Here is a 21,918-nt window from a genome sequence, read left to right as displayed (position 1 = left end):
TGATAGGCAGAAGTTCTGCAATATGGTTGAGTGACATTCCAGTCATGAGCGCTACCAGATGCCCGTGTAGCACGAGGGAAGGCATAGAGAGGTGGCACCATGGACGCAACTTCGTCTGAGCATTTGCCAAAAAAATATCTGTAAAATAATGCAAGGGAGGCAACATTCCTTCTTACTTGCAGGGGAGGTAGTTTATATGTAATGGCAGGGTTGTTAATGATTCTAACGGCTTTATTCTGAATTTTGTCTAGTTGTCTTAATGCAACCTCTCCACAACCATTCCACAAGGGTGAGCAATATTCAAGCTGAGAGCGCACATGACTCTTATAAATTATAGCTAACTGCTCATCGGCGAAGAAGTTACGGACTCTGTACAATAATCCAAGTTTCTTTGAGGCGGTTTTAGCAAGTGATCTGACATGAGAGGTCCAACTGAGGACACTGTTAAGATGTAGTGTAGGAAGGTTTTAAAAGACGGGTAAGGTTAAGTAATATATGATAGTATAAGATAAGCAGTATGCAAAGTACAGTGTACAATAGGAAGATTAAAAAAAAAAAAAAAGGAAGATTTATTTTAAAAAAAAAAAGAATTAAGGAAAGTTTGTTGATATAAACAAGGTTCAGTGAAGTATAGAGAAGGTTAAACATTACCTTTTAGTTCTTCATTTCATCTTGCTGTCAAAAAGTTGGGCCAAATAAGTTTCCTTATCCTTTCTGAAGTTAAGTTCATCCGTGTTATAGTCGAGAATGCATGAATATTTAAATAATGCCTTCAGTCCCAGGATCATGTCATATCTGGGTGGCGACTTCATCTGAGCGACACGAAACTGCATGAAATTTCTGCCATCTAGTGCAAATCTGACGTACCTGGGAGCCGTTTTTAACCTCAGACACTCCTGGCATTCTTCCGACATGTATATCTCATCCTATGCCCCAGTGTCCAACAGGATGGTGAATATTTTGTCATGTCCATAATGCCTGGCCTTCAGAATTGGGTGTGGCCTGCTGTCACTTCGTTGAAAGAACCAGTTCCATTTCCAACCAGGCTTGAAGTAGAGAACTGAGGGGAAGCAACCAGGGAGAAACTCTTGCACAGCTTTCAAACGGGAGAGTGTACCCCTCCCAAGGATGTTCACTGGCTGATAGTGCCACGCCTCCCACGTCACGAGGAAATCAGCATAAAACATGAACCCATTTCTGAGTTCAACCTTCACTCGCCGGTACTCCCAGGTCATCACCTCAATGTCCCTATCCCAGTTGTTAATATGGCTCTTGCCTTTTCGCGCAGGCTCCTTCCGTAAAAGCCCACACCTCCTGGCCGTCTGGATGCAGAGGATGTTGCAGGTCGACCCACTGTCAAGGCATAGCCTAGTGTCTTCCCCATTTATGTGTGCTTTAATCATGTTCGAGGTTGAAAGTGTGACAGAAGGAAGACTGGATAGCCTTTTGACAATTGGGTCCACTGTGATTTTGACCTTCGGCTCTAATGTGAAGTAGGGTTCATTTGGGACCCCTCTGTCTCCCCATCCCTATTCAGCTGCCCCTTTTTTTTTAGTTTCTAGATTTGGATTCAATGCAAGTGCCATGTGTCCCTGTTCTCCTTTACCTCTTACCCTTCCATTGCCTTCCATTTTGTTCTTTTTCCTTGGTGTCATTTTGGCCTGTTTGTTGATATTCTCTTTGCTTTTGTCTTCCTTCTTACTTCCCCCCTTTCTTTTCCTTCCCTTTCTCCTTCACATCCCTCTTTTCTTCCTTCTTTCACTCCCAGTTTTTTTTTTTCCTTACTTTCTGACTTCCTCTTCCACAAACCTCCTTTATGATTGTTCTGATTTTGTTTGATGTTCGGGATGAATATTTTATGGTTATCTTAGAATGTACCATAAGTTCTCATTTTCTGTCATTTCTGCCTTGATTTTGCAAATGATCTCTATAAGTGAGTCACCTCCATGTTACCCCTGCCTCTGCCATCAGGCTGCCTTCTGCCCTATTTACATCCCCTTCTCTCATACGTTCGTATATAAAGTCTGTCGATCTTATCCTTACCTCTCATCCTCGGTCTTCCTCCTCCCTCTCCTCCCCCCTTCCGATGATAAGTATATTGTAGCTGGTATAAATACTGTAGTTAAAATTTCAGTCATTGGTAGCAGGTTAGAGGAACCTGTTCTTAACCATCTGATCTGAATAAAATCAAGTGTCAGTAGCAAGAATAAAATAGTTAAGATATCTGTCATCATTAAAGGGCTTGCAGAGAAGGTCCTTAGCCCACAGATGATAGTACGCTACTTCTGAACAGAATAGAATCATCTGGTAGTAGCAGGGATGTAAGAGCTAAGACTGCTTCGTACAGTATTTGATTGCATAAGGCGCGATTCCACCGGAGCAACACAGGCAACATGTAGCATGCGACTTGCCTGGCTTTAAACATATATGTTGAATGCGGCATTCAACCATGAGACATGTTGACTGCCACAAGTCAACATTGTTGTTTCATGTAGCATGCTACATGCCAATGTTTATGTTGAATGACACAAAACCAGTTCCACCGATTCAACAAAAACAGCCAGTTGTCAACACGATGTAACAGACACAGACAGATATGTAGATAGAGCTTAACAAAAAATCATACAAGTAGATACCGTGTAAAACACACACACACACACACACACACACACACACACACACACACACACACTGCCGAATAATTATAAATAGGTTTGAATGTACAGAAAGGCGAGTGCTGAGTGCCCGCCGCCAAGAAGGCACGAATGCAAAAATTTTCTGAAGTACCGTACCTTAGCTTAACAAGAGACAGGATAGAGCGAATAATGTAACAGATGAAAGATTTGCTAGTGTTGGCACAGTCAAGGTCCAAGGACCTTGGCCACAGTATTAGGACTGGCGGAGAGAGAGAGGGGGGGCGGGAACGGAAAGAAGTAGGGAAGAGAGAGGAGAACGCAAGACAAAGTCGAGAGAGAGAGAGAGTGTGTGTGTGTGTGTGTGTGTGTGTGTGTGTGTGTGTTCTTGGCTAATCCTCGCAATGCATCTTGTTTAGCCTGGTTACTCTTGTATTGTTCCAAGCGTATATCCCATAGAACAACAAGTTTTCTATATTCTTCTATAAATTCTTCGTTTTTTTTCTTGAGACCAATTCATCTTGTTGCTTTCAACGTCGAATCCTTCCTGCGACTGGTGGGAAGGCGGGCAACACTAGGCAACAGGCTAAATCTTGTCGCATGCGTCACGTTCTACGGGCAACTTGTTGCCACCAGTTGCATGCCACACAGTCGCATGCTACATGTTGCCTTGAACTTGTTGGAACACACTTGGCCTATGCGACAATGTAGCATGCCAAATGTTGCCGAAATGTTGCCTCGGTGGAATCGCGCCTTTACATGCATATCATTCAGGATCCCTTTTTTATGTGTGTGAGTAATGGCGAGTGTGTGAAGATGTACCGCATAGTACATATCAAGAATGATGATGATGATAGTGATGATAATGGTGGTGGTGGTGGTGGCAGCGGCGGCAATGGAGGTGGTGGTGGTGGTTCTTTTTTTATGTATTTATATCTTTGCTGTGATCTAACAGTCTAGCTGTCTGCAGTATAGAAAGACACATTTATCTCAAAGGGGCTGGCAACAGACATGTTGCATTCATGCCACTGTCCTCAGCTATCAGGTGGTGGCAATGGAGGTGGTGGTGGTGGTGATGGTGGTGGTGGTTCTTTTATGTATTTACATTTTTGCTGTGATCTAACAGTCTATCTGTATACAGTATAGAGAGGCACATTTATCTCAAAGGGGCTGGCAACAGACATGTTGCGTTCATGCCACTGTCCTCAGCTATCAGGCTGCCCCTCCTCCAATTGACACTACCCTCATTCATGTGCTTCACCACCCCATCCTTAGTCTACCCTTCTCTCCACAGTATTTTAAAGATATCCTATGTACTCATACAGTCAGCATCAATAGTCCTGTCTCCTCTCCTTCTTTCCCTTCCATGGACTTCAGAAATCGGTGTGGTGAATCTGTAGCAACATACACTAAAGACATCATCTAGCCACAGGTCATTGTCATCGGTGTTGGTTGCTATGAATTTACTGATTTTTGGAGTTCGTGGTGAGAAAAGCAGGAGGGACGACAGGACTTTTGATGCTGATTATACATCACTAATACAGTCCTCAGGGAAGAAAGAAGCTGCATTGAAGGTGTACAGGCAAGAGTGATGATGACTGTTATTCCTTTACTGACGTTTTTGTTACAGTACTTTCAGGAAGGCTTTCTACATCACTTACACCTATGTTCTCACTGGCTGTGTTGATTTCCTAACACCTTTTTCTTAATTGTTTATTATGCATATTGCGAGTTGTTCTTCTGTACCAGAATATTATGTACTGTACAGTATAGCTTTCTTACTATCAGCACAGAATGCAAAATTATATGTAAGAGAGTGTTAATGTGATCTATCTATCTATCTATTGCCAGACGCCTCAATCCCGTTTGGGGTGGCCACAAACAAATTGCCTCCAAGTCGCCCTGTCCCCCGCCATTTCACTCCCCTGCTCCCAACTCACACCCCCCTCTCTCATATACCTCTCCACCCCATCCCTCCATCTCATCCTCGGCCTCCCCCTCCCTCTTTCCCCTCTTTCCCTCTTTCCCCCTCCACATGATACATGAAGAAATAACTGATGGAGAAAGGTTGTTAGAGAGAATCGTTTACCAACAAAGTATAGTCTACTCCTGACAAACACTTTTTTGTCCTCAGGGAACAAAGAAGCTGCAATGGAGCTGTACCGGCGTGGGATCAGTGAACTGGAGCAGGGCATCAATGTAGACTGCTCTGGGGGCCGAGGGGAGGCATACCAGCGTGCTCAGAGACTGCAGGACAAAATGAGAACTAACCTTATCATGGCAAAGGAACGACTAGATATGCTGGGTTAGTGATGGACAGAGAGGGACAGGGAGAGGGAAGGGTATGGAAAGAGGATGAGAGGTGGAAGGGAAGGGTGAGAGAAATACTAATATGCTCAGAGGCTGCAAAACAAGGTGAAAACCTGCCATATCATGGGAATGGAACATCTTGATGTGCTTGGTTAGTGATGTAAGGAGGGGAGAGAGAGAGAGAGAGGGAAGGGAGGCATGTAGAAAGAGATTTGGATGTGAGAGGGAGGTGGGGTGGGAGAAATAGCATTGTCCTCAGAGGCTGCAGGACAGGAGAACAAATCATAGCATGGCCAAGGAATAGACTGATATGCTGGGTTACTGTCAGAAGTTTACCTTCTAAGGAACAATAGATATTGTATTTGTTTCTGTAGCCTGCAGCTAATCTGGATGTGAAACCAGTGACTGCAGGAAACCAGCCATTTCATTCCCAGGCACCCACGGAGATCTTTTATTGAGGTTATGTTGAAGGATTGTCTGTGTTGTGACAGTATGGTGCATGAGGTGAGTAAGTGTGCTGTGGTATGGGTTGTTGCAAAACGGTTAGGGAATAGTAGTATGTTTGTGAGTTGTATTTTATGGAGGTATTGAAGCAGGGAAGGGTGACGACCACATAGAAGTCTGGCAGGATGCACTCATGTCAGTCTTAAAATGAACTGTGAGATGAATGTCTGCTGTGGTTTTATAAAAGATTCTGTTTTGTTGTAGGTTTTGGATGGTTGTGGTAGCTATATGTTTATATGTATGTTCGTGAAGTGCAGTATTGGTCGTAGGTGTAGGGATGTTGTTGAGGCATTCTGTGTAGTTTTTGTGTGTGTGTGTGTGTGTGTGTGTGTGTGTGTGTGTGTGTGTGTGTGTGTAATTCACTGGTTCGGTCAGGATCTCTTGATGGTCGTGATCGTCAGCTTTTACCTTCCCGGAAGGGAGCTGAAAGCTCATATAGTCCGATCTAAGGGCAAGGCTGTGACCTTCACACACCCACACACCCGTCCCCTTGCTCAAGGGGGACAGTAACCACCCACTTCGTCAGTGAAACTTTTCGCAACCTGAGCGAGGCGCGAACTCCCGTCCACCAGTTGGCAAGCGGGAACGTTACCACTGCACCAGCGAGCGGTGTCGTGTGCATGTGTGTGTGTGTGTGTGTGTGTGTGTGTGTGTGTGTGTGTGTGTGCATGCATGCATGCGTGTGTGTGTGCATGCGTGCATATGGAGGGGAGGGGGGTGTAGAGTTACAAGGATGGGATGGATCATGTGCTAAATGATGGATTGTGTACCTCTTGTTCACGTGGTCTTTGATTGAGAGTGCTTCTGTTTCTTGATGCAAGTGATCTGCCATTTGTGATCTTTGTATATGCTGTTGTTGTTTTTGTAATTTATATAAGTTTTTCTTATTTATAATTTCATAGGTTGATGCTCGATTTGGGCATGCATAATTAATTGTTATATGGATGAACTGTTTATAGACTGTTTTTGCTGATTCCTTCTAGTATTTAAAGTTAGTATATTTTCCTCATCATATTCATATAGCCTGGCATCTTTTGCACACACAAGTGATGGTAGACATTTTAGTGTAGAAATAAAGCACTGAACTTGTTTCACACTGCAGTTTAAGCTCATTTGTGTGTTTGCACAGTACCAATGAGTGCTGCTCAATATTTACTGTAACCCAGTTTTATACACTCTTCTCATTTCCTTTCACAGTATTTTATCTAGTGTAGTTTTTTATTAGTTTTCTCTCTAATTTTTTTCTTATACACCAGTACTGTTTTCATGTTCAGTGGAATACAGTACACAAGTACAATCAACTACTGAAGTCTGTTCACCTCTCATGCCATTATTGCATTGCGGGATTTATTGACCCTTGAATGTGACATATTGAAGTATAGTTCATATTATCTTTCATCTGATGTTGATGATATGCACATTTGTCCACTATGTCTTATTCAAGTAGCTGTGAATTTAGTAGTGCAAAAGAGGTAGGGAAGGCAAATGGACTTTAGGAAAGCAAATGGACATTAACATTTAGTTGTAGCTACCTCTTATTTTCAACTGCCGTGTAGTGCAGTACTGTTATTAACTTGAGGACTTTATTTGCTAATGAGATCTGCCAACTGGAGCAAACCTACCGCTTCATCTCATCTTTTTTATGTTTCTGCCAGGAATCATGCTAAGTCTGTACTTTGCTCTGCTAAAAATACTTTCATCTGTACTAAATGCTCTGCGCTCTCCAACTCTAATTCTTCCCACTCCCTCTGGCACCTTACCAAAAACCTTTCTGACAACTTTCCCTCATCATCCTTCCCTCCTTTTTACCACTCTGATGGCTCTGTATATATTTTTTCTACTGATAAAACAGAACTCTTCACTCATACTTTCTCCTCCAATTCCACCTTAAACGATTCTGGTGCTGTCTCTCTGTCTCTTTCCCTCCCCTCTGACTTTCTCATGGCTGGCATTAAAATTTCGTCAATTGATGTATTTTCTGCCATCACTGGCCCCAATGCTAACAGGGCATATGGGCCTAATGGGGTTCCTCGTGTTGTCCTCAAGAACTGTTCGTCTGTGCATACACCCTGCCTAGGTAAACTCTTTTTCTTTGTCTGTCAACTTGCACCTTTCCTTCTTGCTATAAATTTACTCTCATTCAGCCTGTCCCAAAGAAGGGTGACCATTCTCAGCCCTCTAACTATAGCCCAATTGTTTTAACATCCTGCATGTCAAAAGTTTTCGAGTCTGTTCTTAACCAAAAAATTTTTAAGCGTCTTTCCTATCACAACCTTCTTTCTGATCATCAGTATGGGTTCCACCAGGGACGCTTCACTGGTGATCTTCTTATTTACCATTCAGACTCCTGGTCATCTTCCATTTGGGACTATGGCGAAAGCTTTGCCATTGCACATGACATCTCACAGGCTTCGATCGAGTCTGACATAAACTTTTATCTCCAAATTAGCCTCTTACAGTCTCTCTCCTTCCATCTGTACCTTCATCTTTAGCTTCCTTTCTGGTTATTCTATAGCTTCCGTTGTAGACAGCCACTGTTCTTTTCCTAGAGCTGTCAATAGTGGTGCTCCTCAGGGCTCTGTCCTATCACCAACTCGCTTCCTTTTTACTCATCAGTGACCTCCTAAGCTGTACATCTTACCTTCTCCACTCATACGCTGATGACTTTCCTGCAGTGTCCATCTCAGCAGTTGCTTCAACAAACAAGGAATATGGCTATGTCACACCTACTGTCTGATTTGGCTCATATCTCTGATTGGGGTAAATATAATCTTGATGTTTTTAATGCATCAAAGCTCAGTTCTTTCATCTATCAACCCAACAGAATCTTCCACAGAAGTACCCTCTAATATTTAACAATATCCATCTCAGTCCTGTATCATCTTGAAACATACAGTACTTGGGGTTTCATTCCCTCGGGATTTATCTTGTAAAAAACATACAGATATTACCTCTTTTGTAATATCTGCTTCCAAGAGATTGGTTGTGCTAAGCCGACTCCGTACATTCGTTACCCCTGTACAGTTGTTGACTTTATGCACGGGTTTTATTCGCCCCTCTGTAGAGTACAACTCTCATGCGTGGGGAGGCTCCCCACACAGCTGTTCTCAACAGAGTGGAGTCAAAAGCTTTTCACCTCATTAACTCTCCTCCTCTTACTGGCTCCCTTCAACCCCTGTCTCTTCGCTGCACTGTTGCATTTTTATCTCTCTTCTGTCACTATTTCAATGATCACTGCTCCTCTGAACAGTCTGCTTGCATCTCTCCACGGCTACGGCAGGCACGCAGTACCCGTCTAGCAACAAACCCCCATCCCTTTTCTGTCCAGCTCTCTAATGCAAGACTTAACTGCTACTCCCAGTCCTTCAAGATCAGCTCTGGAACTGTCTCCCTCTGTCTGTGTTTCCTACTGCCTACGGTCTACAGTTTTTCAAACACAGTGTGTCCAGGCATCTTGAAATGAATGGATCTTGAATTTGGCTGTCTGTTATCTTGTTTTTATTTTTTCTTGGAGGGAGCAATTTGCAGGCCCTTCTTCCTTGCATTAAAAAAATAAATGTGTTATACTTTGATATATTTTCCTCTTATGTATTATTCATAGCAGGTAGTATTGAAGATAATCTTTTAAATTACTCTTTATATTTTTCTTTGTGTGTATTCTGCATTTTCGTTTGATTAATTCATTTTTTCCTCTTATTTTTTGTCGGTCAGTGCTTCATAAAATTATATCCTTTGGTTTTAGGCATGTGATAGGTTGCAGCAGCAGCCGCTTTAGACTAAAAGGTATTTCCTTTTTCTCTTAGATGAGTTAATATAGAAAAAAAAAAAGTGGGTGTAGGTGAGGGATGCCTTCCTGTGGTGGCACTGATATAGTCAGGTGGCTGTGCTGGGTGATTATGCAAGCACCCCTCATCTCCTTCCCAGTCCTCTGCAAGGGGGATGGTAGGCAATGGGAGAAGGCAGCTTCAGTATGCAGTCTGCAGAGCTCATATTTGGATGAGCCTGGGATTGTATCAACAACAGCATCAGCAATTAGATGGGCTGACGTTTTGTTCCAGATGTGAGAAGTTACAAACATTAATTACCAATGCAGTACTGGAACTTCATTACATTTATTTTGTATTAGCGTGTGATAGACTGTGTACTGTGCTGTTACATTTGCTTAAACTGCATGGGTTGATGGTATTTAACATTAGATTTGATGAGCTGTTATGTGAACTAATGTGAATGCAATTTTGTATTATTTTGTGAAGTATTTTGTAGTTGTGTTGTATATTTTATAATGTATTTTAGTGTTTTGACACATTTTTTTCTTTTTCTGTTTGAAGTGATGTTACATTTAATCAGAAAGCTATTGAATTAGATAATTTGGATGCAGTTTGTATTACTTTGTGATGTACTGTGCAGCAAGTCCTCATTTTATGTGCCATATTAATGTTCTGTTTGCATGTTAATTTCTCAGTAAATTTTAAAAATGTCGCTAGTTGAAGTTTCATTGATGAAGCTGCTTTGCCAGTTCTTCAATTTAAGGCACCAGACATATGGAAAAAGCTGTGATAGTTTGGAGCATATCACAAACATAAGACGAGGACCAGATTTACCTTACTGTGTTGTCCCACATTTATTTATTTCTCTGCATGAGTCAGTGTTCTTTTGTTTTATAGAGTCGCTGGTTCACCTGCAGACGCTGGAGGTGGATGCACCCCTCCTCTCCACCCTAACTCCCCCTGCCCCCACACGCACCCCCCATCCCCCTGCCCGCTCAGCTATTCGAGTGGGCACTCACAAACCCCGCGCCCGAGTAGCTCCACAGGTTATGAGTCAGGGGGAGGGGGGAAGGGGACGGGGAACCACCACAGTGCACCCCATCACTCACACATCACGGCTTACGGAAGGTACACACATCCTACACTAAAAGTCGCATGTTTCTCTGATTACTAGGCATACTAACAGTTTTTAATTTTACACATGCCTGTTGTAACAGATACTTTTTTCCACGATTGTGAGACATAGAGATTTTTATATTCTATGAGTGAGATTTGGAATGGGGAATGTTGGAGCGGTGATGGGAACTGTTAGGTTGAGATGATTTGATGTTATTGAGAAGAAAGGAGAGGATGCAGGCTCCTGAGGGTTACAGTTATGAATGTGGAGGCAGACCAAGGAAGAACTGGGAAGAGGTCTTGTGCAGAAACCTTCAGGATAGTGGTTTGTAAAGGGATATGGTTCAAGATTGGGTGATGAGTCACCATGGGCTGGGATGACTCGAGGGTAATCTGGCTTTGTCCTGTGTAGTCATATGGCAACAGTGCTATACAGTACAGTATTCAAACAACTCTCCATCATATGCTGCATTCCCTCTCTGTTCCTCCTTGATTGTTTTATTTTCCTAGTCATAGCATCTTTATTTAGGACTGTGGGAGAGAGAGAGAGAATGCAGTGAAATTTGGACCAAAATTGCTGTCCCCACTCCATTTCAGTATTATTCATCCAGCTGAGTGAAACTGGAACAAGACACAGACTATTCCTCATACCCTCATATTACATACTAACCTCACCTCATATCCATTCAACCTCGCTTGTTCTCCCTACCATAACCCCAGCTTCTCCTGTTACCGTTAAGGTAGTGTAGTGCTGTATTTTTGTTTTGAAGCAACTTTCAGTTCTGGTAATACAAAGATAAGTATGCAGTGCTTATACTAAAAATGTTTCTTATAAATGCTGTTCCATATCGAGGTCTGCAGGCTTAGTGCTTGCACTTTAATCCCTTGACAGCTAGGATCCCCTCCACTGAACAGAGTTACCTGGTATTATTCCTCAAATGCTTATATGTACATAGACATTATATTCTGCATGTTTTTGCTTTTGAATTGTTAATATCATAAAAAAAAAAAAAATGCCTGTCTACACTATATATAATCAGTTTGTTTTCATCACACAAAAATGCGTCCACTCACACAACTTGAATACTAAGTCATGGTTATGTGAAATTAAATGATGTTTAGTTATGAGATGGGAAACAGTCTTCTTGTTTACTAGTCAGATTTATCCTCCAATCTGACTGCACCTGGCCCTCAGCTAAGCTAAAATAGGGCTAAAGAACTTTGTCAGATGGAAACAAAGTGATTGTAATATCTTTTTTTGTAGTACTGAACTTATATGGGCAGTTTTTTTTTCTTTGTACAGTTACATTACGAGTATTCCTTGATTGAGAGAGAGTGTGTGTGTGTGCGTGTGTGCGTGTGTGTGTGTGTGTGTGTGTGTGTGTGTGTGTGTGTGTGTGTGTGTGTGTGTGTGTGTGTGTGTGTGCTTGCATGACCTGATACTATATATGGTGGTTCATTTTCCCTCAACTAATTTTGATATTTTGTTTCTAGTGGCAAAACTTTTCTTATATGATTCCCCATTTCTTTGTGTGTTAGATACTCGTATGTTAGGTATGTGCAGAATCCAGCTTTACAAGCTTTCCAGTACATTCAGAAATCAGTCACACTAGATTTGAAATTATAGATTCATCCCTCTCCCTTCACACACACAGACATTCGAGGAATATGTAAATCTATAGCCAGTCACTGTAATCCCTTAGAGGGTGGCCACAAAAGGGATGGCATCAATGTTACCCTGTCATCCGCAGTCAGACTGCCCTCTCGCGAACTCATACACCCCATGATCATATACCTCTCCATTCCATCTCTCCATCTCATCCTCAGTTTCCCCTCCACCTACTCCTGGAATTCTTCAGTTTCAAAATTACACTTAAAAAACTCCTGAACATTCCAGCTTTGCTCAGGTGCACCAGACCCAGTTTTAGTAAACCTTCTTTCTTCCCTCAACAACCAGGAAGGTTCCACCTTTAATGGCATTTTTCTGTCTTCCTAACCTGTTCATTATGATGATTCTTTTTTTCATTGTTATCTGCCAACAGTTTTATTCAGATCTTGAGTCTTTTTAAAACCCTTTGATGCTACAAGTGTCTTACAAGTTGTATAAAATTCTATGGAGGCAGTAAAAAGAAATTAAAATGAGACATCATTGTAGTGAAGGGGTTAAAGCCATTGCTGCATTCAAAAATAAAACAGTTGCACTGATACCCAACTTTAACATACATGCCCCCTCTATTTAAAGACTCCAAGACCTTCCGTAAGATTCCAACGGGTCGGCGAGTGGGTGCGCTGATCAGCAACACCAGCAACAGCAAGAGCCAGACCCTGCCTCGCAACATGGGGTCCCGAGCCCAGACCAAGACCAAGGAACCTCACTCATCTTCCACACGCTACCCCAGTACACCTCCAACTGGACGTAGACTGGTAAGCTTTTATCAGAGATAGACATATTGGGGCTGTAAAATTAGTAGCGATAGTAATTTCTGGTTCATCTGAAATGTGAACCTAGTTGACTGCAAGCTGAAGTTACCATTCTCCAGTAGCCCATGAGAGATATACTGTATGTGGAGCTGCACAGTTGTATCAGTGCTGGGTCAGAGTGGTTCAAAGACCATACTAACCCACTTGCATACTGCATCAACCCAACCCACCCCTTGAACATGAACCTTTAATAAGAGTTGACTTCCTCTCCACAGAACGGGGTGTCAACAGCATCGCCCATAAAGCGTCGAGGTTCAGCTGGGGCGGGGTTGGGACAGAGTGGTTCAAAGGCCACACCAACCCACCGGCGCACAGCATCGACGGGCATGAAGGGTGTTGACTCAAAGCTGGCACAGGGCATACTGGACGAGATTGTTGACTCATGTCCACCTGTTGGATGGGATGATATCGCTGGACAGACAGTAAGTCTGTGGATAGCTAGATTAAGGTATGGTGGGCAGACTGCCAGCTTAAGTGAAATAGTTGCCAGGTATGTCATACGCTGAGAATATACAGTATACATATAGTGTGTATATATATATATATATATACAAAAGTGATGGTATCTAGGGTTGATGGCGGTACTGTCAAAGACGAGGGAGAGTGGCCATGTGCAGTTTGCCACAAGGTCGTGGGAAGTAATTCCATCTTGTGCAGTGTTTGTGATAAATGGGTGCACAAGAGGTGTAGTGGTATCAGAGGTAGACTGCAAGATAATGCTGATTTTATGTGTAGGGCGTGTCGGGGAGAGCAGGTAGAGATTGTCAGGTGGGAAAGGATTCTGGTGAGTCTCTTGAGTGTGTAGAAGAGTTTTGTTATTTGGGAGACATGTTGTGTGCTGGAGGTGGGGCTGGAGCTAGCTCTGTGGCTAGGGTGAGAAGTGGTTGGAAGAAGTTCGGGGAGCTGTTGCCTCTCCTGACATTGAGAGGACTTACCCTATGTGCTAAGGGGTCTTTGTATGCAGCATGTGTTAGGAGTGCAATGCTGTATGGTAGTGAGACCTGGGGAGTAAAGGAGGAGGATATTCACAGGCTCAGACGTACAGAAATGACAACGATTTGGTGGATGTGCAGTGCGTCCCTGTGTGCAAGGTTTGGGGGGGCTGGGTTTACGATGGAAGAGTTTAGAGGTAGGATGGGACTGGAGTATTTTGGTGTTGTGATGAGGAGAGGTAGATTGAGATGGTTTGGGCATGTGAAGAGGATGGAGGTTTGATAATTGGGTGCAGAAGGCGAGAGGTGTTAATACAGGTATTGGGGGTGGGGTTATGAGAAGTAGACCAAGAAAGACATGGGACAAGGTCATTAAGTGTGACCTCAGGGTTAAGGGACTGAACAGGGAGGCTGCAATAGATTGTGCAGCATGGAGAGCTGCCATTAGGTGACCAAGGCCAACTCATGCATGTTGGAGCCCTCAAAAACGACTGTAAGAAAATGTTCTGGAAAGAGGTGAAAAGAGTAAGACAGGGTGGAAGTGAAGTTAGCAGGGGAGTGAAAGATAAAAATGGTAGATTACTAGTGGAGAAGGGAGAAAAAGTGAGAAGATGGAGAGAACACTTTAAGGAATTGTTGAACATAGAGGATGGAAGTAATGCGAGTATAAGTGGCTGGGGAATGGCTGGGAGAAGGAGGGAGGTGAGAAGACAGAAAGAAATCAGTAGGATAGAAGTTGTGGAAGCAATGAAGAAAGTTAAATCGGGGAGAGCCCCAGGAATTGATGGAGTGTGTGGTGAAATGCTGAAGCATGGGGGAGAGATAGTAGTAGAATGGATGTGGAAGATGTGCAGATTGGCCTGGGAGGAAGGTAGAATCCCGGAGGATTGGAAGTCAGGTATAATTATTCCTTTGTACAAAGGAAAAAGGGAAAAAGAAGTGTGTGGTAATCATAGGGGCATTTGTCTTCTTAGTATAAAAGGAAAAGTGTATGGGAGGATACTTATTGACAGAGTTAGAGAAAGAACAGAGAAATTAATTGGAGAAGAAGAGGGAGGCTTTAGGAAGGGAAGAGGTTGTGTAGATCAGATATTCATTTGTAGATCTTTAGTGGAAAAGTTTCTAGAGAAGGGAAAGAAGTTGTATGCGGCTTTCATGGATTTGGAGAAAGCATGTGACAGGGTGGATAGACAAGGATTGTGGAAAGTATTAAGAATATATGGAGTAGATGGGAAGTTGTTGAATGCTGTGAAGAGTATGTAAGATGGTGCGAAGGCTGCAGTGCGTGTGGATGGTGAACTAAGTGAATTTTTCTCTTTGAAAGTTGGTTTGAAACAGGGATGTGTCATGTCTCCATGGTTGTTCAATCTGTACATGGATGGGGTAATAAAAGAGGTACAAGGTAGGGTAGTGGATGTTGGAGTGGCCCTGGTGAGAGAGGATAGTGTTTGGAAACTCCCTGTACTGTTGTTTGCAGATGATACTGTGTTGTTGAGTGAAGACGAAGGGGAGCTGCAAGGCTTGGTGGATGAGTTTGGGAGAGTGTGTAAGAAACGGAATCTAAAGGTGAATGTAGGGAAGAATAAAGTGACGGTCTTTGAGAGAGGTGAAGTCAGTGAATGTACAGCGAGGTTGGATGGTGAGGAATTGGAAAATGTGAGTACGTTTAAGTACTTGGGTAGTGTGATGAGTAAGGATGGAGGTTTGGAGGGTGAAGTGCTTGAAAGGGTACAGCAGGGAAGAAAGGTTGCTGGTTCTTTGAAAGCAGTGATAAGAAACAGGGAAGTGAGCATGGAAGTGAAAAAGTTATTACATGACAGTATTGTGATTCCAACTCTGGTGGAGAGGTATATGAGAGAGGGGGGTGTGAGTTGGGAGCAGCCTGACACCTTTAAATCTTCACAGCCAAAGGAGAAATGGCAATCCAGGAAAGGGCAGAAATACACCAAGCATACACTTGCAGACAGTATGGCAATACAATGCAGAACTACACTTACTTAACCACAATTATAGTTCATAAAGTTTACGGGGGGGAGGGGGGGGCAAAAAATCTCGATTTATCGTAGTTAGGTTCGGAGGCCCCGGACCCAAACTAATTTTTCCCATAAGAAGTTCAGTTTAAATTTCGATTATTTGAATTTTGTGGTGATTTTTAGGTACCCATGCCCATCAAAATTCGAGAATCCACTGTGTATATATATATATATATAATATATCTTGGTGGTCAAGGAAATTTTCAAGTACATCATGAGCAACTTTAGATGTAAATGGGAATAAATTTATGGAGGACCACTGCCTTTTGACTAAGTAAAATCATCAGACATTAGCCAACAAAAATCTCAGATGAAAATGGGAAGAAAGTTTGATGTGGACAGGTGTCTCAGGTGAGTAAAAGTATCATATAGTAGCACGATGGAATATGTAATTAAAGTCCTCCCCCCAAAAGGATCAGTGGTAAAGCATTTTAAACTCTTTTGTTGTTATTTCGTAGAGGAAAATTTTAGCATACAGAGGATGACATGAATAGTACAATAGACCTTTGCTCTAACGGACTAATTAGGGGAAAGCCAGATTCGTTAAAGCCAATAGTTTGGTTATATCTGAAGGTCCCCCCCTGAAGTGAGATTTCAAGCACGTTTGAAAATAAATGAGTACAGTAGCATATTCTAGTAATAAAAACATAAACTCTACCCATTTTACACTAATGTGGCCTATAACTTTGCTGTATTGCACCATATTTCACATCCTTGTCATAGCACTTCTTCATTACTAGCATAGTATTACTGTAGTCTAATATTTCAACTCAGTAATCATGATGGGGAGAAGGCAATTTTAGACCAGTTTGGAGTAAAAGGATAAGAAGCACATGTATTGTGCCCCATTGCTCCATACTGAATGATGATTGTTTGTTATACCTGATGAAATTTTGATGGACCTTGTGGTGTTTGTTATATCCATTATCCGCTACATTGAGATTCGTAATAGCAAGGGTTTACTATGAAGTGGAGTGGATAGGATGGAGAGAAACCGTACTGTATATGATGTTGGGGTACGAGTTGGAGAGAGGGCAGTATAATGGTGGAGGACAGAATGACACGGAGTCAATTTATATGTGTCTATCCCCTTCTGAGATTAAGACAGCAGGCTATAAATAGATAGACTGACCTATAATCACAAGTTAGTCATGCCATATACTAAACAAAACTGTAGGTCTTGCAGATTTCTTCCTTCATTGGTGTCATTTTCTCACAGACTGCCAAGAAGGCCTTACAGGAGATTGTGATCCTGCCAGCACTGCGGCCAGAGCTGTTTACTGGTCTCCGTGCACCTGCTAGAGGTCTCCTGCTCTTTGGACCACCAGGTATCACTTATTTTTACATTAATACTTTTCTCTCTACACTAGGTACTTGAGAGGGGTGCAATAATGTGGTAACAATAATATAACCAAGCATTGGAGCTGCCCAGTAATATAAATGTCCCTCACCTCCCTCCCTATCTACCCAGTAGTAGGGTAATGGGCAGCAGGAATGGTGGCAGCTTCAGCCTGAAGTCCACTTTGTTCACCTTCAGTTCCCCTCCCCCCTAACGCTGAGCATAAGCTTAAGAGCCCATTTCCTGAATCCCAGCGGTCCACCTCCATACCATGCACCTCCACCTGTCACCACTGTGGCACTAACACTCGCCATCAGTACTGAATATACGTTAAGGCCTTCTCGTGCAGGACTAATGTATTGCTATTACTGGGATTGTTTTTACAACATGTTGGCAGGTCTTGTGGTAGATTAGTGAGGTCTGGTTTAACAAAATTCAAGTCATTAATATGTTCCCAGCTCCAGCCAGGTTTTGAATCCATATCCATTGGAATAACAGACCACTCCTCTACTGACCTGGCCACCATCTCTTCCATGTACAGTGTAAATGAAATTACATTCATCCCAGCTGTGTTTGAAGATAATTTACATCTGGCTGCAGAAAAAGTTTATCTTGCTTTACCAAAGTCTTACACCCTTACATTAATGTGGGCACTAACACACTTTCATGCAATCCTCCTACAGCCACTGCACTGAAACTCTGTTGAGTATCAAGGTCTTCTTAGTTCCAGACACCTTTTTTTTTTTTCCTTGTCTAATTTTCACTTCCTTTGGATTGTGCATGTTTACCTCTCTTTTGTGTTGCTGCATTTTTTTTTCTTTTTTGCCATTATAATTTCCACTTCCGGTTAATTGCTGGACAGAGGTAGTAAAACTCCTTTACCAGTTTAGATCTCTCTCAGTTCATCAGCAAATCAAATCAGATTACACTATATCAATGATGCCATGCTTCCCCTAAGGAACCACTATATTGTGGTTGCTGAAGACTTTTGGGAGAAAAGGACTTTGGTATGTGTAATATGAGTTATAATAGTGTGAGAGTCTCAGCTTGGACTTTGACTCTGTTTCATTGTAACTGAGTTTCCAGCCTAAAAAGGATGATTGTGTGGCTCAGTACCAAGCTTGTAGTTGCATATCTATGGCAGTGTCCCCAGAGCCAGTGGTAGCAAATTAATTTTTACCTAAAACATTTTTTTTTTTTTTTTAACGCAGGTAACGGTAAGACTATGTTGGCACGAGCCGTGGCCAGTGAAAGTTCAGCCACATTCTTCAACATCAGTGCATCATCCCTTACCAGCAAGTATGTGGGGGAGGGAGAGAAACTGGTCAAGGCGCTGTTCACTGTTGCCAGGGAACTACAGGTTAGTACAGAGACTGGATATTTGGTTATTGTGGTTAGAGGTGGCTTGCAATCCTACCGGACCCAAGTTTGAATCCCAGCTGGGGCAGGGAATGGTTTAAGGATTTGAATTTAATAAAAACAGACTTTACTGATCTACCAGAAGACCCTCCGACATGTCGTAAAAATACCCTTGCTGATACCAATACGCCAGTCCTGTATGAGACAGCCCTAGCATGTATTCAATATGGACAGTGGGTGTTGGCACCAAAGTGGTGGCATGTGGAGGTGTATGGTATGTAGGAGGACTACTGGGCCTTGATAACAGGCTGTGAAGCCTATGCCCAGAGTCGGACACATTAAAAAAAAAAAAAAAGCTCCACTTGGAGAACATTGCATGTTATCTATCATCATCATCATCTCGTATTCTTCCCTCCCTTCTGGGGTCCTTCTGAAAGGGGATTGATTTACATAATCCGTGCATATATTATATTGGTAGGGGAGGGTGAGGAAGAGGAATGTTTGAGAAAGTGAGTGGATATGAAGATATAAGTAGACTGGAACCAGTCTGTGATGGCCATCCCCTGTCAGAGGGTTACTGAGAGGGAGCCAGGCACTGGAGGTGATGATGTATCTTCTGATGGTCTTTTATTAGCAGCATACAGTAAATTCAGTAGGCGACATGGATGTTAATACTGTATTTGAGAATTCATAGAAAATGGATTACATGGATGGAGCATATGACTTATAATGACCATACCTGTACCCTCACTTTCCACAGCCATCAATCATCTTCATTGACGAAATAGACTCACTGCTGTGTGAACGTCGTGAAGGTGAACATGAAGCATCCCGTCGCCTCAAGACAGAGTTCCTGGTGGAATTTGATGGGCTGAGGTCTGATGCAGAGGAGAAGATTCTCATTATGGGTGCGACAAATAGGCCACAAGAGCTGGATGATGCAGCATTAAGGTAAGCAGTTGGTCAGGGTAATGTGGGGTAGGATAGGTTAGGTTAGATTAAGTTAGGTTAAATTGGGTAGGTAGGATATTGTTGAGTAGAGTAGGCTAGCTTGGAATAGGTTATGTTTTACAGTATTGGGTTAGGTTGCCTTGCACTGGATTAGGTTGGGATTGGTTATGTTAGGTGAGCTTTGATTAGATTCGGTCATGGACTTAGATTGGGGATGGGACAGCTTAGGTTGAGTAACATTATAATAGGCAAGGTTAAGTTTGTGCTGTATTTAGAACTATGGCAGTTGCAATTTTTGTAGAAAAGATAACGGAGGAATAGCTAAACTAGTAGAATAGTAATACACTAATTGTTTCTACCTCAGACGGTTTAGCAAGCGTATTTACGTGTCCCTACCGGACCGAGACACACGCTTGTTGCTGCTGACCAAGCTAACAGGCCGTCATCAGTGCGACATGAGTCCGTCTGACCTCAAGACCCTCGCTGACCTCACCAAGGGCTACTCTGGCTCTGATCTCACTAGTCTCGCTAAGGATGCAGCCCTCGCGCCAATCAGAGGTAAGGAACTTGAACTGGAAAGCTGTAGGGGAGAGTGAATAAGATACGACTCACTAAGGCACTCAGTTACAGGGAAGAATGAATTTGGTATGGTTCACTAAGGGTTACTCTGGCTCTGATCTCACTAGTAATGCTATGGATGCAGCAGTGAACACCAGTCAGAATCTTGGATAGGAGAGTGAATAAGATAAGGTTAGTTGGTAGCCTCAGTTAGATGTCCATATAAGGTTGTGGGTGTTTGGACATGTAACAGACACTGATAATGAAAGTTTCTTGGTGTTGGTATTGTTATTGTTGGACAGGTTTTTACTCTATTGTGACTGGGGAGACATGCATCATGGAGATAGCCAGGCAACTCCATTTGGGTACACTCTCTTGAGATCTGTGTGTTGTTCCTTTAAGTGTGAGAATGTTGGGTATTGTGTCAGTTTAGCATGTGCTGTTTGGTGTAGGGTGCAACTTTACATTGTGCAGTGTGTAAGTGATATCTATAATGTTGACTAGTGTGTGTTGTATGAGATGGGTAGTACCAGTGTACTTATGGTAGATCAGCCTTGTCAGACATTTTAAGTTGTTTTTACAGAGAGTTAAAGAAGACGGTGTATAGCAACAAAGCAATAAAGTTGATAATAAAATAAGGAAAGAAGGAGAATAAAATGAAGGAGTGCATGAGAGAAGGTAAATTAGGAATTGTGGAAGGGAATTGTGACAGTTGGTATCAGCATTGGAGACATTTTTAATAATATTATCGTAGATGATTTCAAGTGAGACATCTGAGGATAACTAGGCAGAAAATTTTACAGATGAAAAATAATGCAGTTTTGTTTTGCAGAGCTGAAACCGGAACAGGTGGTGTCATGTGACCCTTCAGAAGTACGAGGGATCACTCTGGCCGACTTCAAGGAGTCACTCAAGAAGATCCGGCGATCAGTACCCCAAGACTCCCTCACCACATACGAGAAGTGGAATGCGGAGTACGGTGATATATCCACCTGAGGCACATTGTGATATTTGGTTCTAACTCTTCAGATTAATACACATTTACAAGAAGCACAATTTAACCCTCTCAGGGGTCTAGCGCCAGGTGTTTCTCTTGGTACCTGGCAATTTCATTTGCCTCACCCAATATACATTTGGTACCCTCTCCTCACTCCATCCATCCTCATTTCATGGCCCTATCCTCTGTCCCCCCCCACAGACCATTAGCAAATTCTGACATTGTTTTGAATGGCAGAATTTATGTGTGTTTAACATTTATGAAAACTTCCTATGGGAGAAATAGTTTATACACAAAAAACATGAAAAATCACATATGAAAGCCCTGAGAGGGTTTAGTTTGGTCATTGCTACAAGTTCAGCTATAACTACCCAGCATGCAAAGTTATTTGTAGTTGTACATGAGGTGCAACTGTTTTCAGTTGCAGCTTCATAGATGCCTACATGGGAAATAACTTGATTTTTTAATTGTAATTCAAATTTCCTAGTTCTTCATTGTTTGTTTTTTATCATAGCTCATATTTTTTAGTTTTTCAGTGTTCAGTTTTTATTGTAACTCATATTTTTGACATTTTTTCATTGTTTGGTTCTGTGTTTAGTAGGAATCTTTGGTGTCCAGCTTTATAACCCAACCCAAAGCTCATGTTCATAAATGTGTGATAGGGTGACATTGTAAGTGGTTCTGGAGATTTTGCAATACACCATCTTGAGTTGTTTGCTCTACACATTGCACCTTAGTATCCTCCTGTACAATTTTAATGCAAACTGTGTTGATATGGAAATACTATATAAGGGAATGATAAGGTGTAATATGCAAAATAAACATCCAAGAATAGGTGGTACAAAGTCTCCTCTCTACAGCCTAGCATATGACCCATAGTTCTGCAGTGTAATGTCATTCTTATGTACACACATGCCATGTGTAACTCAAGGACTAGT

The 21,918-nt window shown here is 42.3% G+C and overlaps 1 protein-coding gene across 1 annotated transcript in view; it reads left to right on the top strand.

Moving 5' to 3' along the window:
- spas (spastin) overlaps positions 1 to 20,979 on the top strand; it is a 62,431-nt gene extending 41,452 nt beyond the window's left edge. The window contains exons 2-10 of the mRNA XM_080266201.1: positions 4,768 to 4,938; positions 10,112 to 10,342; positions 12,573 to 12,754; positions 13,009 to 13,233; positions 16,996 to 17,104; positions 18,327 to 18,475; positions 19,235 to 19,425; positions 19,790 to 19,983; positions 20,816 to 20,979. Coding sequence (XP_080122327.1) covers positions 4,768 to 4,938; positions 10,112 to 10,342; positions 12,573 to 12,754; positions 13,009 to 13,233; positions 16,996 to 17,104; positions 18,327 to 18,475; positions 19,235 to 19,425; positions 19,790 to 19,983; positions 20,816 to 20,979 — 1,616 coding nt within the window. The remainder of the gene's footprint in view (positions 1 to 4,767; positions 4,939 to 10,111; positions 10,343 to 12,572; positions 12,755 to 13,008; positions 13,234 to 16,995; positions 17,105 to 18,326; positions 18,476 to 19,234; positions 19,426 to 19,789; positions 19,984 to 20,815) is intronic.
- Positions 20,980 to 21,918: the final 939 nt, after the last annotated feature.

Source organism: Coenobita brevimanus, chromosome 19, assembly GCF_032717465.1.
Source record: "Coenobita brevimanus isolate Jiangsu-jjx chromosome 19, ASM3271746v2, whole genome shotgun sequence".
In the NCBI taxonomy this organism is placed as follows: Eukaryota; Metazoa; Arthropoda; class Malacostraca; order Decapoda; family Coenobitidae; genus Coenobita; species Coenobita brevimanus.
The sequence above is the reverse complement of the archived record's forward strand: the minus strand, read 5'-3'. Positions and strand labels throughout refer to the sequence as shown.